Source organism: Protopterus annectens, chromosome 1.part2 (assembly GCF_019279795.1).
Source record: "Protopterus annectens isolate FY-2018-M chromosome 1.part2, PAN1.0, whole genome shotgun sequence".
Classification (NCBI taxonomy): Eukaryota; Metazoa; Chordata; order Ceratodontiformes; family Protopteridae; genus Protopterus; species Protopterus annectens.
Window position 1 is genome coordinate 1,066,219,485 of NC_056727.1, and position 23,682 is coordinate 1,066,243,166.

Consider the following 23,682-nt stretch of genomic DNA (forward strand, 5'->3'; position numbering starts at 1 on the left):
TTATCAAAAAAAATTTAGTTTTCATGAGATGAAGTCTGGGTCATCCCCTTTTTTCCCACATTTTCTACATAGGGTTCAGCTGCTGTGTCAATTATTCCCATCTCTCTTTATTGTGATATCATGACTTCATTATAAATTTCTAAGATGCAGTATATATATATATATATATATATATATATATATATATATATATATATATATATATATATATATATATATATATATATATATATATATATGGGTCTACTTTAAATAATTGAAAACCCACATACCTGAAAATGAAAAGACTGAGACGACAACACCGAAGCTGCATTTGAATGATTCCTCATATAACCAACAATTTACCCAGAGGAAAGGAGTCAGTCAGTCAACATATACAAAAAAACAACAGCAAAGCATTCTGAACCCACACCCCAAACACCCCCCTTAACTAATTATACCACCTTTGAGATCGCACTATAGTGGGGAAAAGGGCAAAATTCCAAATGCTGGCCAACTGCCTCCTTTCCCTGGTTAAATTGTCGGTTATGTAAGGAGTCATTTAAGTGAAGATTCAGTGTTGTTATCTCAGCCTTTTCATTTTTGGGTATGTGGGTTTTCAATTATTTGAAGTAGACTCATATATATATATATATATATATATATATATATATATATATATATATATATATATATATATATACACACACACACACACACACACACACACACGCACACACATGTGTGTGCCTAGAATTGTATGTACAGAAGACTCAATAAAATAAGCTGACAGTATTGTAAGTAGAAAACATGGAAAAAATACAGATTGTAGAAAATGAGTGTTCTGGTCTAAAATGCCAAATTATATATACATATATATATATATATATATATATATATATATATATATATATATATATATACACAATGTAAGTTTTCCCAATACTGAGAGAGTATAAAGTCAAGATTTGCCCCTGTTTTTCCCAAGAAAATGGTAAATCAGGGTCCCTTATTCCTAGTATCATATGAGCATTCCACCACAGGATATCTACCATATAATTAACATCATTCAGAGTTAGAGCAGAAGGAAAATAACGTGTGTGTATTTCTATAACAGAAACTAGAAACTGGATTCATCCATGCACCAATAGCACATAGGGTGTCAAAAAGATGAAGACCACAGACTTACATTCATTTTTGACAAAGTAGGTCCCATTAAAGGATATCTGGGTTGTTTTACATTATGTGTGTCAACCAATGTTTGATCTAATAACCTTTTATCCTAGCACCCGTTGTTTTTGCATTTGAATTTGCAGTACATCAGGATATTGCTTGAATGGTGGTGATGACATGAAATGTTTTGGGACTTTGTGAAGTTCTGAGATTCGAATTTAAACATTTTGTCAACAGGAAAGATGTGATTAACACTGCTGACAAAGAACTTCCAAGATGGTTGCACACTGAGTAACAGCTTGACTCTAGCTCTACCAGTGTGAAAGCAGAAACTCAACAGAGAAGGCCAGTAGAATTTTGTGTTTACGAGTAAATTTCAGCAACTGGCTAGTAAGTGTACTGCCTGGATGCCAGGAAAAAAGAAATATAGAACACCTGGAAAAAAATCAGATACAAAAAATGAGGAAGAAATACTGACTGGAGAAATATCTGCAGTTGTTTAGGAAAAAGCAATGCAACCTCCAGACATGACACAGGAAGGTATAAGACAGTTGCACACAGACCTGGTTAAAATAAATGAAACATTGATGGAGTATATTAACACAAACAACAAAAGGCTGGAAAAATGGAAGAAACTTTAAACAGATATTCAGAGGAGGTGATAAAACTGCAAAAATCAGAGGTTGAAATGAAGAAAAAGATGGATGAGTATAAGACTGCTCAGGAAGAGCTGTTTCAAAAAAAAAATAGAATTAGAGGACAGAGCATTTAGGTAAAACTTGAGACTTTCAGCTCTACCAAAGAAGCTGGAAGGAACAGACTGCTTTAATTTTATGAAAGCACAAATAAGCAACTGGACTGGTATTCCAAGGCAGGAGCTGTTAGTTGAAAGGGCACATCATGAGCATGCTCCAAACCTGGCTATGAGAAAGCAACCTAGACCTTTAATAATAAAGATGTAATTCTATCAGTAGAGGGAGTTGATTCTGACAAAACTGTAGAAGTTGGACAAAATACAAAAAGTGAAAGACAGCAGAGTTTTTGTGGAGAATGATTACTCATTGTACACCAGACAGAAGAGGAGTAAATTAATTCCACTATTCAGGGAATTTTGAGAAACAGGTGTGAGATTCAAACTTTTGTACCCATTTTCTTCAAGATATTCTTCCCTGGAGGGACAAAATCATTTTTTTGATGAAGTACATTCTATGGAGTAAATGCAAAAGTTTCTCCAACAAAAAATTATCTTTGAAAGAGTAGGAGAGTCTACTTCTTGTTCTTCTGGTAATAAAAACCACAGAGAGACTGTGCCTGTGAAACCTTTCCCAGTGTTTCATTCAAAAATGCTTAAGAGAGGGAAGAAGTACAGAAGTAGACTAGAAGAATTGCAAGTGCACTGGAGTTGAAGCAGAGACAGGGTTTGGGAGATGGAAATGAACAGGAGTAGAACAAGAGATTCTGGAAATACTGGACTTTCTTGTACTTTGGTAAACTTGTAGGGGACTCTACAACATATGCCCTACTTCATGTCATTAATGTTTGGAGACTAAAATTGGTAACTTGGAAATTGACAAATGTGGGATTACAAAGCAATAATTTGTGAAACAGGACAGAAGAAGTAAATCTGGAAATATTGGACTCTTTTGGACTTTGTTAAACTTGTATTAGACTCTAAAGCATATGCCGTACTTTATGTAATTAATGTTCGGAAAAATTCTCAGTAGAGGGGAAGAGGAGAGAGAGAGTTAACTGTAAGCAAATCAATATTTATTTCTTAACAGTATTATTTAAGTAGTGCATGATTTTCTTTGCATGTTATAAAGTTTTTTTCAGCTATTTTTAAATGTAATAGGGATACTAATATAAATAGGTGCTTCTGTTTATTCTTTTTGTTTCTTTCTCACCTCTTCCCTCTTTCTCCTTGTTCAATTTTAAGAAGTGTAGGCACTGCAATGTATATAACAAAAAAAGAGATCTGGTTAAAAGAGCATGACAAAATAAACATTAGTGTGCCTTTTCTCATTCTTGCATAAGAGAAGGACTGGGTTAAGGCCAATAGCTTTATATAGTACCAAGTTTTAACAGAAAGCAAGTAAATGAAAAAAGAATATTGAATATTATAAAGTCTTTTTTTCTGGTAATCAGTCCTGTATCTGTTTCTTATGTTACTAGCACACAATCTGATAAAAACAAATGGCTTGGAGAAAATGTTTTCTGAAAGCATTTAAGTGTTTTCCTAGCTGGAAAAGCTATGAAGATAAGACAAAAACAGACAGTACTTAATAGAATCACAGGCTGTACCATGCATCTTAGCATGAATAAACTTTCTTTCTGTTTAGCTCGAGTCTGTGTGTGGCTATCAGTTTGGAACTTTTGTTCCTATTAACAGGGTAAAACTTTAATATTTGAAGATGTACATAGTTTTGCGTGTTATTATTAAGTTAGTAGGTTTTAGGGGGTATTTTTTTTTTTTGTGTGTGTGTGTGTGTGTGTGTGTGTGTGTGTGTGTGTGTGTGTGTGTGTGTGTGTGTGTGTGTGTGTGTGTTTCAGGGTTTTCAATAAAACAAAAAGGTCTGCAAGATGTGACATACTCTGAAATGGAGATGACAAGAAACAATAGTATAAAAGATTAACCTGCCAAACAGTGCATGAATGTAACACAAAAGCTGGAACTAGACATTTAACAAAAAAGCTGTTATACATAAAAGGTGGGGATAATAGTAATTTGAGAATATGATTCTTTCTATAATGTCTTTAAATGTTAATGGTCTCACAGATAAATACAAAAAGAAAGAGTAGTGAACTACAGTAAAAAAATGTAGAGTGCAAATAGCTATGCTACAGGAGACACACTTGGAAATAAATAAATGTGAATTTGATTGAGAAAGGTTTTCAAGACGATTATTCAGCAGAATATCTGGGACAAAGAGAGAGGAGTACTTATTTTAATTGCAAGAGGAGCTCCAGTAGTAATAGAAGAAGGAAAAAGGCAATAATGGTAGATTTGTAGTAGTAAGGGGGCTACTGCCAAGGGAAGAGGATTACCATGGCATGTATTTATATTCCACCAAAAACTGCTATAATGGAGCTAAAGAAAATTCTGGGAGAAATAATCAGATTTCAGCAAGGAATATTACTTATAGGTGGGGACTGGAATTTGATTTGCAACAGTGAAGATGTGTCTGGGGGCCCAGAAAGAAAAATATAACAAAGAAGGGCAGATTTTTAAAGAAATTTATGAAAATATTTGGCATGGAAGATGTGAATTCAGTACTAGGAATTTGGAGTGAATTTACATGCTATTCCCCAATATACAATAACTGGGCTAGGTTAGACAGAATTTACATTTCACAGGAACAAGTGCATTTAATTGAAGGTCTTGATACACACCCAATAACTATTTCAGATCATGTGCCAATAATAACTAAAATAACTATTAGACAAGATAGAAACCTCTTCTGAATATATAGCTAGGGAGTGGGATAAAATTAAAGTGGAATTTTAAAATGGTGGAAATAAAAGAAAGGGAGATATGGTTAAGAAGTAATAAGAATTATTTAAAGAGCCTGATGTATAATCTACAGGAAACTCCCCAGCAATAGATGATATTCCAGTGGAAGTTTGGAAGGTAGAAAGGGAAAAAAATTAATAAAGATCTGTAAGGTTTTTTAACATTATTTTAAGAGGAGGAGAAGTACCAACATCCCGGAAGAAAGCAGTAGTAGCTATAATATCCAAAGAGAGTAAAAATCCATCAGATCCAGTTTCATACAGGCCCATTTCAATACTAAATCATGATTATAAAGCATTTATATTTTTAGTGGCTAAAAGAATAGCAAAAATGATGCCAGATTGATAGATATGGATCAGTGTGGTTTGGGGGGGGGGGGGGTAGGCAAACATTTGACAACATAAACAGAGCAGTGATGATCTAGAAGGAAGTAGAATGTAAGAAACTACCACCGTTGCTGGTGGGTCTTGATGCAGACAAAGCATTTGGCAGAGTAAGCTGGGATTTTATGAGAAGAGCAATGGAAACATTTGCATTTCCTGATAAAATTATAAGGTTGATTAGTTGGATATATGAAGGATTGAAGACAAAAATTAAGGTTAGTGGGGTCCTCTCTGACAATCTCTGCTTGAGCAGAGGAACCAAGGAGGGGTGTCCTCACTCCCCTTTGTTATTTGCATTATATTTAGAGCCATTGGCAAAGAAAATAAGGGAATCTGAAATTCAAGGATATAATTGGTGTGGTAGTCAAGAAAAGTTGGCTCTATTTGCAGATGACATTATTTTATACCTGACAAAACCAGAAATTGACATTACTGTGCTATGGAACATATTGAGACAGTTTCAAACCTTTTTGGAAAATTAAATTAATGAAACTAAAACAAAAGCAATAGTGGTACATTATGTACCCATATACAAATTGGTTCAGCAATATCCATACTTATGGGAACATGATAAAATGAAGTATTTAGAAGTATGGATTAAAAATGATACCAGTGTAGCAGCTAAGGATATCTGGGAAGAGACTAAACAAAAGATAATACAAAAACTGAGAAAATGGAAGATCTGTTATATGGATATCGATAGTAAGATACAAGCAGTTAAAATGTTTTTAGTCCCTTTAGTTTTATATATAGGTCAAGCATATTTTTATCAAACAGAGGAGAAGTTTTGGATAGCAATTAATAAAGAGCTGAAGGATTTTATCTGGAAGGGGAAGATGGCAAGAGTCAAATAGGATAGGTTTATTCTTCCAAATCAACAGAGCGGATTGGGATTGCCCGAGTTGAAGGGGTATTTCAGAACAACATAGTTAAGGTTTCTTTACATAGCACAAGCAGAAAACTATAATTCAAAGTGGAAATGGATGATGATGAAATGGGGCGAAGCTCAAGTAATAGGGAGAGACTGGGATTTTGGATGCAGACCTTTAAGAACAACAATAATCATACAGAATATTATATTCATAAAGTAGCAGAAAGTTTTCTAAGAACTACGCCAGCATGGTAATGGAGAAAGGAGATTCTGCCAATAGGGATGGCTGCAACTGGGGATATAGACAATAGGCAAGAGGAGGTGGGAAAATATTGGGGAAAACTGACAAATGAACCAAGATACTGGGAGCAAATAACTAGAGAGGGAAAGGTAATAGAATGGGAAGATGCCGAGAACTTATTTGGACTACTGGCTAGAGATTGCCTTCCATATCAAGGACTGATATCAGAGTATAGGCAAACAGAAAGAAATAGGAAAGTCCTAAATGAAAGACCAGCACTGGTAGAGTTTTTAGTAGAAGGTTTAAAAGAAGGCAGGTTTTGAATGAGCTATGTAATGGTTAACTAACAATAACTGGATATATTAAAAGTGATGTATAATGTTTGCAGCTATAGTTGCATCAGCATGGTTTGGAATTTATAATGTTTGCAACTGAGATTGTGTCAGTATGTTTTTTTTCATTTATATAAATGTAATATTGCCTATGTTATACGTGATAATTTAATAAAGATGTTTTTTTTTTTTTTTTAAATAGCAGTACTAATAGAAAAGACTGTTGACAAAAGGCTTGGAAATGAAATGACAGCTTACTGATGTGGAATTTTGTTTAGTTCAAACTATACATGAAATATTTAAGTCTCTTAAAATTATCCTTCAGAAAAACAATACAACAAAATAACCAATAAGGAATAGTCACCAATAAAATCTTATACATTTTTCCACAATCCACATGAACAGAGACCATTACTGTAAAACACCATCTATATAGCTTTACTAAAGGAAACCTTAATAGAAGCATATTTAAATAAGCTGAAATTCAGTAACTCAGTTTTCTGTTTGTTACCATAAAATCCATATAGAATAACCTCTTAATTCAATGTTTATCTCCAGTTATGCAGCAAACTCAGTCATATTTGAGAATTTTCTTCAGTTGTATAAAACTTCAAGCCTTACATAAGAAAAGCTTATCTCAACAACAGAAAACCAAGCTTTGTAATATAGCCTGCATACTCAAAAATGTAACAACAGAGTTACTACTAAACTAATGCCTTTGCCATTCTCTGTCTTTAAGCCTTACCAGCCTCCTTGAATCAAGGTTAACATTAAAGCTACTAGTTTACCACTGTTTTGCACAAAAGTGAAAATAAAAGTCAGTACATGAGGAAGAGGACCTGCCCCACAGCAATGAAACTACTGTTTCATCATTGTACCTTCAAAGGTTATATCCTGTCAAGCATTATAACAACAAGAGATATCACTAGCTAACTTTTATCATTCAAATACCATTAAAAAGTAAACCAAAGAAAGGAAGAAAGAAAGTAAAGTGGAGGTTACCCATTATAAAAACAAATGCAGATATGTTTTATTATATGTGTTAGTATAAAACACAGATATAAACAATAATAGGTGCACACATTTAACTATAACAAAAATGTAATAATCTCACAATTGCACTGCCACCTTTCTTTTATGTCAATAAACCTTATAACAAAAAACATTAATGGTGTTTCTTATTATATATAACTGACTTCTAACTAAAGACATCTAGTCCATAAACCTTATTCATAACCTTTTGCTATATAAAATGAACATTTTTACAGTCTTCCTAATTAAAAAAAATATATAACAACTTTATGTTAATAGGATTAGCGCTACCCATTTCAGGGACTTAAATCCAGCCAGCGACTTGAATAGGACATGCTAGAGGGGCAGATTTGTCTCCCAGTGACTGCCATATCTTTGGAATAGGCTTTCATGTGAAGCAGAGCACCTCTATGACACTGTTCAAAAGGAACCTGGATGAGTGGATAGAATGCCATAAATTCTTAGTGGGGATAGCACCCACAACGCTCCTGGACATGGGCAGTCATTAATAAATACAGTCCTGGGTATTAACTAGAGTATCTATGGTATTACATTGGGATGAAATGGATAAACTTGAAATGACCACTGGGTCGATAGCCTAGTAACCTTCTATGATCCTATGAACTGAACAATAAACATGAGGTGAGGTTTATTTCCAAAGTTCCATCCTGCAATATAGTCTTAACAAAATAATACTATATTTTCATAAACATCTCAATTGTGCATATTTACATAGTCTGTAGAACAGTTTAGGAAGGGTTCTCCCCATCTGTTTACTCTCAGTTTCATCCATAGTATTCATTATTAATCTCCCTATGAAACATAGACTTTATTAAAGCCATTTCATTTCTATATGTCCATTTAGTAATGCCTCATAAAATTATATTAACTTGTTTAAACCATCTCTCATATATTATTCTCTATATTCTGTAATGAATTTCTTTAAATTGTCACATACTTACCTTTCTCTTTTTTCTTACATTACCGTGTCACTGAAATGTTTTATAATTCTTTTTTGAAATTCAATACACCACTCCCAGTAGTTTTTATAGAAGTCCTTCATATTTATATGAACCTTCCATAACTGCAATATTTCCCACTATCTATCTATCTTCATCCCATAATTTTTCATTTATTCTTTTTATTCCCTTTCCTATTTTAATATAATCCATTTTTTTCCATCACTGACATCCGTATTGCTAAATGGTCTGAAAAACCCATTAACAACTGTATCACCTTCTGCTACTCCCAATCCTTCCAATAATACAACATCGTCAGTCTCAGAACCAACTGTCCCTTTTGTATAACAAAAGGTACTGTTTTTAAAAAGAACAGAAGACCAACTGTGAGAATAAAAACAAAAAGCAATGCTGTAATAGACATTCCCACATTTTATCACTTCCTGTCATTTCTACATCTTTACCTGTCTTTTTACATCTTCACCTTAAATCACAATTAAAGTCCCTTGCAATTATAATTTTCATGTTAAGCAGTCTAATATTTGTGAAACAGATTCTCTCTTTTCTTGCTAGTTATATGCATACAATGCATTAATTCTATAAACATGGTCTCTCTGCCTCACATCCACAAAAGTTGACCTTCTCACCCTTACCAATGTTACATCTAGCATTTTCATGGCTTTTGACATAGCATAGCCACTCCAGAACAACTTTCACTTTCTAAGTTCCTTCACTTGTCAGGAATCTTACATCCTCTGTTGAATATCATCAGCATCACATTTGGCAGACCACTCCAGAAGCGAGAGGAGGCTCAACTACTAACAGTGTTTAATAATAGTGTTCATATTTACTGAAAGCACTCTAAAATTGTTGCTTTTCATTCGAAGTTTCGGGAAAATTTATATATTTGCTTATTTTTACTCTTTCCCACCTACTGAATTTTCTGGGTTTATGTAAATAATCCTTGATCCTCAGAGTCAGATTTTTCACTGGCTACAAATTTTAGTGTCAATCCCTTCTCTTGTCCTCTCTTCCTGCATGCAAAGTCTCTCCTCCTTTTTCTCCCTCCATATTTTTAATTCTACAATTTCTTCACCTAGTTCTCCCTCTCCATCAGCCTCTTGTCCTTCCTTGTGTATCGTTTCCTCCCTTCCCCCGTCTTTTTCATTATTTATTGTTTGCTCTAGACAATCCATGCAAAAGTGTCCTTTTTTTACATAACCTGTATTCAGACCCACATCTTTTTACTGTGTCATTTCACTCCATGCTGGTTACATGTATCTTGTCACAATCATTAATTAAATGAGACAAGTCCCCACAAAAGAAATATGATTTAGGCTGACCATCATAGTTTAATATCCCTCTACAACCAGTCACAAAAGTAACGCCTGGGAAGTGTTTCACGATGTTTTTTTTTTCACATTTAAAAACAATTTCCTGCCTCCACCCTCCATTCCATATATGTCTGTCATCTCTAACTTTCACAATGTTATCAACAGTTTCACACAAGCCCTGCATGCACTTTTAATATCTTCTTCTTCCAGTTCACCAGTTCTAAGCTGCCAAGTAACATTTTTTAACATCTGTTACTACCAAAAAGCAAATAATTTTCCACAGATAAATGCCCTACTTTTTGTTACACAGTTCTAGAAATGTTATCATCAGTATACCAGTTTCAAATGTTGTCACAAAAATTCTGTCTCTATATGCATGACTGAATTTCTTGAAATGCAAAACCCAGAACAGTTACTAAATTGCTCTATACATAATATCTGTCTATTACAGCATTGATTTTTGATTTTATTCTCACAGTTGGTCTGCTCTCCTTTTTTGCCTCCTGTCATTGCTGCATATGTTTTAATTACTGCATTATCCACTGACACAAAACCAGACACCTTCTCAGTTTGTTGCTGATTTCTTCTTTTACTTTCTGTCACTGCTGCATCCGTTTTAACTGCTGCATTCTCTTCTGCCACATCACCTGGTTACTTCTCCACATCACCATCCTAAGCATTTCTGAAAAAGTTATCTGGCATCTCACCCCATGAAACATCAGAACTGCTATCTGGATCATTCTACTTCATTATTTTTAACAGAACATCATCTGCAAGCCCTTCTGATCCCATTTCCGTTATCTGTACCACTCTAACAGACTCACTTCATTCTCCATTGATACAGCTAAACTGCTCATTCGTATCATCCACCACACCGGAATATTCATCTGCATTCTGATACTCCATATCATTTCCACCTCCAAACTCACCATAGCTTTTCTTTCTTCCTCAGTGCTGTTGCTGCTTCTCTTAGGCCTCTTCCTTGCTGCTGTAGGAGCCACTCAGCACCATCTAACATCTCCAAAGAGTAGGGTAAGCTCCAAAATGCCCTGGCTAAATTTCACCTAGTAGTAGAAATACCACCTCAGGTCTCCCCTGCAAAGGACACTAGCCTAGTTGGACTAACCTGGCCAACAAACAAATAAATAAATAAAAAGAAAGTAAGTAATACAGTACCTTAAGTAAGTGAAGAGTCATTGAATAGCCTTGTAGTTCCTTCAGAAGGTCTAGGACTCCCTCCTGCACAAATAAAAACACAACAAACATTAAAAAAACACAATACATGTCTTCAAAAGTTCTAGAAAAATGGAGTAAGTTAATTGTTTTCTAATATTTATGTGATCAGTTGTATTTCATTTCAGATTTTACCATAATTTTGTCAGTATTCTTCGTGAGTGACTTCTATTTATTGTTGCTTTTTCTATTGCCTGTTGAAGCACTAAAACTGATGTTAAAAGACATCTGAATGCATGTGCACATATGTTGTTGATATTTTCATGTCTCCATATGCTGCATAACAAAAACGTTGTAAATGAATTGAGTTAAACAGTCTCACATGAATAGATTGTGGACAAAGATGGAACCCTCAGGCTTCTACTGCCCTTGCAGATGATTGGGGTTCCTCCACAGGAAATCACTCTTGGCAAGTTGCGCCAGAAGTGATTCCATTTCTGGGGGTGTTTTCCTATTTTTTTCAGTAAGTGCAACTTTCGAGTTGGTATATATATATATATATATATATATATATATATATATATATATATATATATATATATATTCAGGAGTGTTCTCCACATCTGGGATGCAGGGGCTTGTACCCTGACAAAACACATGGAAAAGTGTTTTTTGGGAAGATGCTTTTGGTGAATGCATTTCAGGGATTCAGATGCTCAGTGTATTTGTTTTCATCCATTCATAATGGAAACAATTATAGCACAGGAGAAAGCTAAAGATGTAGGTGGATGATCTGGATTCTAAAACACAAAAGATACCAAAAATTCATATTTGACAACACACATGGAACAAAACACTAGCTATGCAATAGAAAGAAATAGACATGGTTCAGAAAGACAGTGCTACAACTACCACTTTTCCGATTATGGTTATGTAATCAACTGCTGACTCTTTTAATTAGTCCTACTAACATATATATATATATATATATATATATATATATATATATATATATATATATATATATATATATATATATATGTATATATGGGTCCCCTTCAGTAGATCAAATGTTTATAAGTTCGAACCACATATGGCCGAATGGAGATCTTCTTACAGAGCGAAAAGGGAAGATTTCCCATTTCCGCAATGTAGTGCAATCTCAGAGTTGGTATATTTAAGTAAGGAGGGGTGGGGGATGCATGGGGCATAGCCCCCGTGCTATAGATGTTTAGTAAAAGTTTGAACACTGATGTAAAACCACATAAAACCAAAAAACACAAAACAAAACGTCTGTAGCAGGGTGCTATGCCCCTTCACCCCCTACATGGGGAGCTTTACCACCCACACTTCCCCTTACTTAAATATACCAACTCCAAAATCACACTACATTGCAGAAATGGGAAATCTTCCCTTTCCGCTCTGTACGGAGATCTACATTCAGTCAGATCGGACTTTTACAAGTTCAAACATATAGTCTGGGCCATATGTGGTTCAAACTTATAAACATTCAATCTACTGAAGGGGACCCATATACATACATATTGATATATATATATATCTATCTATAGATATATATTTATATATATATATATATATATATATATATATATATATATATATATATAAGTATTATAAGGAAAAAGACAGTCGCTACTGCTTAAATGTAAGTACTGCAAAAGTTGCCTACAGAGTTTCTTCCTGTGTGGATGAGTTTTCTCCTTGTTCTCTCTTTATTTGTTCATCCCCCTTGCTATGCTGCTTAGCTTGACTGATTACTGCAGACTGACCATCTATGTAGTGTTTTCCTTGTCTTGTAAGTCAGGTTACAGTTGAAAGGGACCACAACAGTATATTTATTTTCTAGACTAACAGATTATTAAATAAACAAAGCTAGCAGATAGGTCAGCACAAAACATGTATTAATAAATAAATAGCTTTGCAGTAGATACCAAGCTAGAGTCCTGATTAAGGAATTAATGGGGCAATATGTTACAGATTGTGATAGCAATTGTAGTCTAAAATAAAAAGGGGAAGGTTTTTTATGGAACAGAACTAAGTTTAACAATGGCTCTGGAGTTTTTAACTGTCTTTATAAATGAAATTAGATGTGGCATTGCAATAAAATTCTTCATTTCTACAAATCATATTGAGATCTACAACAGAGCTGATGCAGAAAATGACATGACAGAAAAATGAAAGAATATGGTCAGGTTGGAATAAAGTTCAGAAATATAAAAACATAGATGCAGTCTATGCTAATACACCTAGAAAACAAAACCCCAGGGAAAGATAATACAGTTGGAGGTGAAAAACAGTATTAACAAGTTTGATAAGAACCCTAGTATAACCGTTAAACAAGTACTTCTCTTCAAAAAATAGATACAGCTCATCAATTCAGAAGTCACATGACAGGAAATGCAGGTCTAAGGTCATAAGCTGCACATTTACATCAAGGTGTAGATTCAATGATTTTGATAGTAATTCAAAACTCATCACAGGCTGCAGAGAAAGCTTTCAAAAGAAGCCATTCAGATTTTAAATGGATATATTTTGGATTTATATCTTTCTTTTGGCATCTGCGTTGTTGGGCTTGACATAGAGGGTAAAGGTCTACACATGTGATCCAATGGCAGATTTATCATTGCAGCTGTGTACATAAACAAATGAAATGTTGTTTCTGAACTGAAGTAAAAATAAGGAAAATATTTGCAGAAAGTCTGTGTCATATGAGATATAAAGCTAGCAGATGATAGAATAGAACCTGTCCTGTAGATTTATGTGGGGTTTGACCCATAGTTTGCAGACTGCTTTATGATAAAAATGTGTTTACACACTAACAGCTCATGTGAGAGGTTTGTTAGAGTGAGATGTTTTTGCATGGGGGGGGGTCTTTTAGGCAGCAATGAAAAGAGAAAACTTATCAGAGATATCCAACAGCAGTACAAAGGCTAAGTGTTCAGTAAACAGTGCTTGCCTAAAACATACTTTCATCAGGTTGGACTGCTGTGCTTAAGGTTTGCTTTTAGTCCTCAGGTCTACTCACCTTAGAGTTGATTTTATTATGTCTTGGGATACAGAGTGCAAAGTTCATAGGTGTGTACTAGGCTAATGGCCCTGGAGCCTTTACAAGCCTAACCCACATGATTACCTTGGCATTGTGCCACCCGACCTTAGTTCCGAGTGCCTCTGTTGAGTAGAGCCACTGGAGTTATCCCCAGAGTGGATTTTCTATTTCCCATCCACTCATCAAGATTTCTCTTGAAGAGGGTCAGCGAGGTGCTCTGCTTGACATGTATGGAAAGTCTGTTCCATAGCATGGACAGTCTCTGGGTTATGAACCTGTCCCTCCAATATGTTCTGTTGATTGTGGTAATGAGGTTGAGGTCTCTGGAGCATGTTGTGCAGAGGGATTGGGATTTCTTTAGATGTAGCATTTCTAACAGAGCTGGATCAGACATGGCTTTGTAAGTCAAGCAGAGATCGCCTCCAAGCAGACAATATGAGACAGAGAATAGTTGGAGTTTTTTGAGTCTGGCCATATAGGACAAGTGTTTAAGGCCTAGGATCCTCTTTGTGAGGTACTTTTGTGGCCTCTCCAGTTGTTGCAGATGTCTAGTGAGGTACATGCCAAATGGGGTATTGTACTCGATGACTGGCCTAATAAGGGAAGAGTAGAGGGAGACAATGACCTCTTTCTTCCTGGATGCAAAACCCTTAGTAATGAGATGTGCCACACAGAAGGTCTTTTTGACCACAGTGACAATGTGGTGATCAAAAGAGAGGTTGCTGTCAACCTGTGTTCCCAGATCTCTTATAATGCCTTCTGCATTCAGTGGACTACCATCAATGTGGTAATTCTTGGGAACTGGGTTTTTCCCAAAGGGGATAACATTTGGCATTGAGCTTAAGGCCATGGTTCTGACACCAGTTGTTGGTCTCAGTGAGGCCATTCTGTAGGATGTCAGCATCACTTGGGGAGTTAATAATAGCTCCCAACTTACAATTATCTGTGAACTTTGTCAGTCAGAGTCCCTTCGTGTTGGCCTGGACTTCAGAGAAGTAGATACCAAACAGGAGAGGACCCAGGACCGAACCCTGTGTGACTCCACTCGTGACTGGTTGCCAGTCTGACTTGGAGTCAGCTACTTTCACACTGTGGGTTCTGTCTGTGAGCCAGTTTGCAACCCACCTAGTGATATAGGGATTGATGCCTAGCTTAGTGGGTTTTTCTATGATTCCTGAGTGGGGAATTGTATCAAAGGCCTTGGCCAGATCAAGGTAGGGTGTATGAACCACCTTGTTTTCATCCACAGCTCTGGTGACTGACTCAAAGAAGTCAACCAAGTTGAGCAGGCATGATCTACCCTTCACAAAACCAAACTGTTTGGGATCCAGAGTTTGGAGATTCCCTATATCCTTGGTTATTAGGTCCATGATAATGCGTTCCATAGCTTTGCATATCAAACTCATCAGGCTAATAGGGCGATAGTTCCCAGGGTCTATAGTCGCTCCTCCTTTGTGGAGATGGATGACTGTAGCAGTGCGCCGTTTGGTAGGGACAAAGCCTGAGGTGAGGCTGTGATTGAACAGGGCACACAAGTGAGGTGCCAGTTCACTCTGTAGTTCATGTAGAACACAGCCAAGAGATAGTGTCAGATCCCATAGAAGCTGTATTCTTGGCCTTGGATAGTGCAGTTTTAACCTGTGCATCAGTAATAATGGGTGCCTGGCAATCTACTGGTATTTTAATTGGCCCTTTGGGGGGGTAAAGTTGGCACTGAATCTGTCAGCCAGTATATTGGCAATATCTGTTGGCTCAGTATAGGAGGTACCATTGTGCAGTAGCTCAGAGCAAATCTGGGTGTTGCTGTGGAGATTCTTTACATAACTATAGAAGGCCTTGTGGTTATCTTTACTGTCTGCTGCAATTCTGTTTTCATAGCTAGCTTTAGAGGATTTGATGAGGGATCTCAACTTTTTGTTGAGGCTGATAATGGTGTTTTTCCACTCTTGGGACTTCACTTTATTCCGCATCAGTTTCCTCCTTCTGTTGTAGAGTTTGTTTATGGCAGGGAACCACCAGATTGGCTTCCTTTTTTTGGAGGAGTGCGTCTTGGTTCTATTGGGTATGGCGAGATCCATGCATTTGTGTACGTGTTTGTACAGTGCATTGGTGAATGATTCTGCAGTCATGCAACTATTCTCCATTTGCATGGGTGACGTGAGGTTAGCCACCTCTGTTGTCAGGAGCTGAATGTTAGCTTTGGAGAAGTTTTTCATGGTGGTTACCTTTGAGGGGGGATGTGGATTTCCAAGGTGATTAGGTTGTGGTCGGATCTAATCAGGGAGGAGCTAACTATTAGTGTAAAGCAACAGTCGCCCATGTTAGTAATGACCAGGTCAAGGATGTTGCTACCTCTAGTGGGGGTAAGAACAAGCTGATCCAGGGCATTGGAATTAATGAACTCCAGGAAACATTGGGCAAGTGTATTAGTACATGAATAGTTTTCCCAGTTAATGGAGGGGTAGTTGAAGTCGCCTAGTATGAGAGTGTTAGGGTGGACCCTAATATTATCCAGGGTGCTTAGGAACGTGGAGTGTGAGTCCTAGGATATGGTTGGGGATCTATAGCAGGCTACAACCTGAATCACTGTCTTACTCAGTGTTAACTGCACTTGAAGTATCACTGATGCGTTATGTTTGGCTACCAGTCTGGAGGTGTGTGCATCCTTTATGAATATGGAAACACCACCACCTTTGGAGCTTCTGTCCAAGTTCTGGGGCCAAAAGGTGTGGAAAGAGTTATAGCCTGGTAGTGTAGGGTTGCTTTCTGCTGCCTTGAACCAGGTCTCTGTTACAGCACAAATGTCGATGTTCTCCATTTTAAGAAGTGCTTTGAGTGAGTGCATTTTGAGATTTAGACTTCTAGCATTGAACAGCATGACCCTCAGATTGCATTTGTTTGGCCAGTATCCGGAAGCCCAGGGGTGACAGATGCAGGCCATCTCTGGCAAAGCATCAAGGTCTGTCAATCATGTCATCTCAGGCAGACAGATACTAGATCCCCTTAGAGTGACACCAGAAACTTAGCCAATTGTTGAAATCAATCATTTTCTTTTTGTACTGTGGTATAATTCTGGGTGATGGTAGGATGCTGCTCAGGGCTAGGGTCATACCCGCCTGGGCTACATAATCCGATAGCTCTTCCATGTCTTTTTTCATGTAGACCAGGGAGGTATGTCTCAGGTCATTCACACCCACATGTACAATGACTGAGTCATATTTGTACCTGTTGTTGAGGGACCTGAGTGCGTGCATTATGTGGTGGATCCTGGCACCTAACAGGCAGCTGACTGTTACTTTCTCCTTATTCAACCTAGTCAGTGGGACATCAGTGTGCCTCACTATCAAGTAACCTATGACTAGTGTGTTGGGCATGCTGTTTTGCCTTAGGGGCTTTGGTTAAGTGGTACACTGTTTGGGAGAGTTATGTGTCTCGATAAAACTAGTTACAGGAAAGGCGGGAAACAAGCTTAGAATTTTTTTTTTTTTTTTTGCAATTAAATTAACAAATCAAATAACTAAAAACAAGCGCAGAAGGAAGTAAATTACAAGGCTACTAACAAGCAGTAATAAGTGCAGAGTAAGAGCATCTGAACAGATAAGAGCAAACTAAGACAGCTACAGTAAGAACAGCTGAATAAAGTATATTTTTTTGAGGGGGGGACAGAGCAGGATTAAGAGGCTACAGGGGTGGTCCTTCCCAAATGCTCTTTCTGTGCACAGTAGATAAAGCGAAAGAAATGGGACTAGTAAGTGTGTCGAAATCAAAATATGATCTTACTGTACTCATTTGAGTGAGCAAATGAGATGGGCCCAGAAGTAGTGTCCAAACACAAATTTACAAGAGGGTCGTGCAATTTCAAAGACACCAAGATTAACACCACAACAAGAACAGAGAGGGTGTGTGTGGAACCAACTGTAGAGACACAGAGAGACCACAATATTCAATTCAATTAATATTCAGTGAAAAAAATAAGTAAAATGCAGTACTATATGAAAAAAGTGCAGATAAAAGTGTACTTAATTTAGCTTATACTTCCATTTGATTGCAGGTAAATCTTAGCCACCAACAGCTCAGATATTTAGCAGAAATAACACAAGATTTAACACTTATATGGCAAGACAAACCCCCTAGGCTAGAAGTTAAAGACAGAATATCAAAGAAATTAAACTACCCCCACTGCTACCACTGGTTACACTTCTAACAACCTCCCCGGAGAGCCACACAGAGACCACAATATTCAATTCAATTAATATTCAGTGAAAAAAATAAATAAAATGCAGTGCGATATGAAAAAAGTGCAAATAAAAGTGCACTTAATTTAGCTTATACGTCCAGTTGATTGCAGGTAAATCTTAGCCACCAACAGCTCAGCATTTGAGCTATGAGAGATTTGCCTGCATAGAAAAAAGAAAATGTTTTTTTTTAATTTGTGTTGACCATTTCTTTTCAATCAGCATAATTTGTGACTGAACTGTTTTTGACCTTCTACCAAGGAGCATGGAATGTGTAAAATATAAAAAAGAAGGGAGAGAAGAAATGAAATAGTAGGAAATGAAGGGGAAGAGAGGGAGGATAGGAAGGTTAACAGCGCAATAGTATTCATATAATTAAAATAATTCACTACTATCTGTAGTGGTGGTGTTTGTGGTGCTTCCATTTAAAATCCTGTGACATCTTTTGGCTGGAAATGTTCTGCAGTGAGGTGAGGAGGAGAAAGTGAATGAGAGACAGTGAGATTGAAAGAGAGAGAGACAGCACTGTAATATGATCAGAGTAGGTAGTTTGGGGTGTTGTTAAAGGACTGTATCGACCAGTGTAGTATAGTTATAGTTAGAGATCATAACAGCACTAGTGCATGAGTAGCTTTAGATCGTAAATCTAATATTGTGGTGAGTTTCACTACAATGTATTGCACTGTGCAAGCCAGAATAGAGTTTTTTGGGATTTTTCCCCTTTCTCCACTATGGTGCAACTGTGGAGATGGTATATATAATTTAAAAAGCATGGGGGTAAGCCCCACACGAGGAGTGCAGATACTTTGTCATGCATCAAAAAAAAAAATATATATATATATATATATATATATATATATATATATATTATTTGTGTTTTAGGAGATTTTCAACTCTCCAGTTTTTGCTATTTATTTTTCAGAAATCGATGAGCTGAATGAGTGTTTTTGACCACTCGTGGTCAACCAATCAAATCGCGTAATTTACGTTCTGAGGAGTAAGAAGAACAGACGTAAGCAAAACAGCAAATATGCACAAAGACAAGGAATAACCCATGAGCAGAACTGAATATGGTAGTTGTGTGGAGCACTTCCTGGAGGATTGTGTGCCTAAGAGACAGCATTTTCCTGTACATAGGATCAAGAGTGTGCAAGAAAATAAAAAATGCATAAAAGAAGCATACATTAGCAATGGGAAAATATGTAAAAAAATATAAAGAGTGAAAGACCTGGAGAAGTATATGTGGATGTGATGTCTGTGCAAAGCACTGTGGGTCACTGGCAAATAACACAATATCCAAAGGACAACTGTTAGAAAAATATGTATTAATGTGTGTATTAGCAATATGCTTAGTGCATTTAGAAGTTTGAAAAGAGTTAACACATTTATTCTATTTCATACTGCATAAATCTGTACAAACTGCAGTTGCTTTCTGACCTTGTATGTTAGCTAAAATCTTGCCTGTGCCTTGGAAATTTACTGAGAAGCAGGTGATTTTCTGCTTGCGTTAGGAAAATAATAAATAGAACAATACTACTTGTATGAAACTTAGACAAGAAGTTCTGCTGTGCCATGAGAAAATACACAGCTGTAGAAGTTACAGATAATTAGTACAAAGCCTGCTTGAAAATATGAACTGCAATCAGCATTTGCTTGTATCTGTATTAGAAAAGTACCTTGAAAAGTAACCCTGTACAATAGATGATTGTAAACGGATTAATAGTCACCAAGGCCAGGTTGTTTTTCTGAAAAGTTTCTCACAAATCTAGTCATGTCAGCAGAAAATCTGAAGTAACATCTGCTGTAGAACAATGCTAAAAGTTGTGTTTGATTACGTCAGCTTAGAAGGCCATGTCTTGTAAAATAGTATAAGAATGAACATACTTCCTGTTAGTAGTTAGACAAATCCTTGTATTTGCATGTTTTTGTCTCCTTGCTGCAAGTACTGATCCTTACGTGTATTGGTCTTTGAAGTTTTTTCCTTTGACAGATTGGTCCTTCAGACCAGAAACCTTCACTTCGCCTCGGATCAGACAGGCCAGGTGGCTTGAAACCGTACGGGGAAGAAACCACATCGGTTCTTCTTATTTGAAAAGTCCTCCGACTGAATTGTCGTACAAAAGAGGCCAGCCACTTTCTGATCTGCGACTGAAGGACAGGTTTACTCGAACCAGGTGATCAATCACGAAGGCTCAGGTAAGGTGAATCTACCTTCTTTTTCTGTTTTAGATCAGGGACTAGATTTGTATTTGTTCTGTTAGACTTTATTTATAAGTCAGGGACAGAAAGATTACTGTCTTGTCATAGATCAGGGAAACAGAGCAGGTAGGCAGTCATTCTGAAGAGACTATAAAAACATCCGTGGTACCACGTTAAAAATAAGGAGTTATGTAACGATTAAAAGGGTAGAACAAAAATGGGTAATAATTGTACAAAAAGGTCCCAAAATCCGCCGTTAACCGAAGACGCGAAATACATGCAGTCACAACATGCTGATAATATTAAATACTACTCAAAATGGGTTAATAAGTATGAATTTGACAGTAAACTAGAAAAATCAAACAGCTTAAAACCGATTCTAGAGGTCAGGTAAAGAAGCAACGTCAATTAGGAATTCCTCAGGCACACAGGTGGATTGAGGAAGTAAACCGAAGGGAACAAAAGAGTAAGAATTCAAAAGCAATGTTTTTAGATAAAGAGGACAATAACTTAGTAATAGCATCAGCCCCTCTGCCTCCCTTACCAGAATATGAGGCAAGTGAACAAATTAGTCCACCCCCACGATATCCTACTGTCACTGTGAGTAGAGACACTACAAAAGCGAAACCATTTGTTAGAGATCCCGTCGAGACCAGGTCTCGGACACGGGCAGGAAACTTAAAAGGAGACATTGAGTTATATCAAATGGGTAGAAATTCATGATTTATGAGTGAAGAAGAAATGTGCCCACTTATAGAAGTGCCTAATCCTCAGGCAGGGCAAGAAGGTCAGGACCCAACTATTCTAGTGTATAGACCCTGGACTCCGGAAGACATCCGGAAAGCCACTGAGGGAATTCCCCATCCAAAAGTTAATTTTAGAAAGTTCTTAGAAGATTTGCAAGGAAAGAGGGTGAGTTATAATTTAAAGGGAGAAGAGGTAGAAAAAGTAGTCAGACAACTTGTGGGACCAGATTGGCACATGATTAGTGGCGACTGGAATCCCCATGGCATTGCGCTTAGGTCCCCCCACATAGCAGAGCAGAGTTAGACAACAGAGTGAAAGGTCTTACAGACCGAATCTCTGAGAAATGGAAGCCTAGGGCAGACTGGACTTGCATTAATCAATGCATCCAACAGGAAGGTGAAACTGTTGACCGATATTATGCCAGACTATTAAAATGTTTTAATAACCATTGTGGAATGCAGGTTCCTGAAGACCAGACACACGATTCCCCATATGAGCAGCAGTTAAAGAATTCATTTTTGAAAGGCAGTATTGCACCTATAAACAGCTTTATTACAAAACACATGGTAGATCATCGTACAAGCAGGTTACAATCATTGCTTGAATATGCTAGGCATGCTGAAAGGCATTTTAATAGCAAAAAGAAAAAGAAAGCCCAAGTATTTTCTGTAGAAGATGGAGCAGAAGTATATGTAGTACAGTCTGGGAAAAAGGGCAAGAAAAATGCCCAGGGAAACAAACAATCTGATCAACGATCAGAGGACTTTGAAGGGAGAAAGAAAAGGGGTGAATGTTTTAAATGCGGTAAGAAAGGACACTTGGCAAGGGATTGCAAGAAAAACAAGAAGGCAACCACGGAGGATAAGGAGGGTGAGGACTGATTATATGATAGTCAGGAATCACTAGAAGGGGATAGCGGAAAAAGGACAAATGAGTATGTGATAGAGGGAGTAGATGTGACAGAAGTAATAGAGGAAGTGCAAGAAGTCACGGATAGTGAAGAAAATGAAATATTGGATTTGGCTTTATTGAACTTAGAGCTCTATTTAGCAGACACGAAACCAGAAGTTACACTCCTGGTAGAAGGGAGGGAAGTCAGATTCTTGTGTGACTCAGGGGCATCACGGACCCTGGTACATCCCTCCAAACTGCCAGAGAATTCAGAGTCACCTGAATACATATTAGTGAAAGCAGCTAATGGGCAGCTGTATCAGGAGCCCCTCTCCCATAATATTATGATAACTGATCCTGTTTCAGGATTGACCCAGAAAAGCAAAATTGTTGTATCTGCAAAATGCCCAGTAAACCTCTTGGGCAGAGACCTTATGCAGTTATTTGGTATAGCAGTAGTTCCGACTATGCAGGGTATGGAAGCACAGTGACAAATTGATACCTTTGCAGTGCAATCAGAGGGTGAAATGTTTTATTGGTACAGCCAGGACTTGGTTATGACTGGTCCAGGGGTGGTGACTGAAGAGTTGATGAACGTAGCCGTCAGCAAGTTCCCCTCCCTTGACATTGATAAACAGCATTTGTTGCACTGTACTCTGTATTATTGTAACACACCAGGACCTGATAAGGAATATGAGCAAGAATTGTTTAGAAATCGTGCAAACAGATTGATATTACGTAATCTGTACTTAGGTTCATAGGTTCATAGGTTCATACTAGGCTATCTGCCCTAGGGCATTTATAAGCCTAGCAAGAGTGTGTTTGGCTTTCGCCACCCATTTTAAATTAATTTTGCTATGCCCTTTTTCGAGGTTAGTATATTGTGCCTCTGTCTAACAGTGACACAGAAGTGATACCCGGGGTAAACCTACGATCTCCCATCCACTCATCAAGATTTCTCCTGAAGAGAGTCAATGAGGGACTCTGCCTAACCTGGACTGGGATTTTATTCCAGAGTGAAGGGAGCCTCTGGGTTATGAATCTGTCCCTCCAGCATGTCCTATTTATTTCAGTGCTGAGGTTCAAGTCTCTCGAGTGCGTACAGAAGGGAACAGTGTAGTCAGCTGTTCATTGCCCCAGGAGTTCTTTGCACTTTATAAATCTAATCGATTACCACATGTTAGCTTAACTAAGGACAAGAATGTAAAATGGGTAGACTTAGGAGAGAAAGTCACGAGATAGGAAAAACAGACAGAGTTAGAACTGTCAGAACAGGGAATACAAATGCAGAAGCTGAATTGGATAACTCAGACCCACCCAGCTGTACATTTGCAGTCTAGCAAGGACAGCTGATTGGCACTCCTATTGAAGGAGGAAGAAAATGCCTTACAGAATACACCAGAAAATCTCTGGTCGACAGGAAAATCAGATGTAGGACTTATTCGTACAGCAGGACCAGTTACTATTATGCCAAAGTCAGCATTTAGACCACAAAAGAGACAGTATCCCTTAAGAAAATATGCAGAGATAGGAATCAAACCTATTATAGCAGCTT

General features: G+C 37.2%; 1 protein-coding gene across 4 annotated transcripts in view; it reads right to left on the minus strand.

The window, feature by feature from the left end:
- The window catches only part of LOC122792228 (transcription elongation factor A protein 3-like), a 1,160,229-nt gene that overhangs the window by 998,745 nt on the left and 137,802 nt on the right, over positions 1-23,682 (minus strand). For all 4 annotated transcript variants that reach the window (XM_044059974.1, XM_044059973.1, XM_044059975.1 and 1 more), the window contains exon 2: positions 10,992-11,054. In XM_044059974.1, coding sequence (XP_043915909.1) covers positions 10,992-11,054 — 63 coding nt within the window. The remainder of the gene's footprint in view (positions 1-10,991; positions 11,055-23,682) is intronic.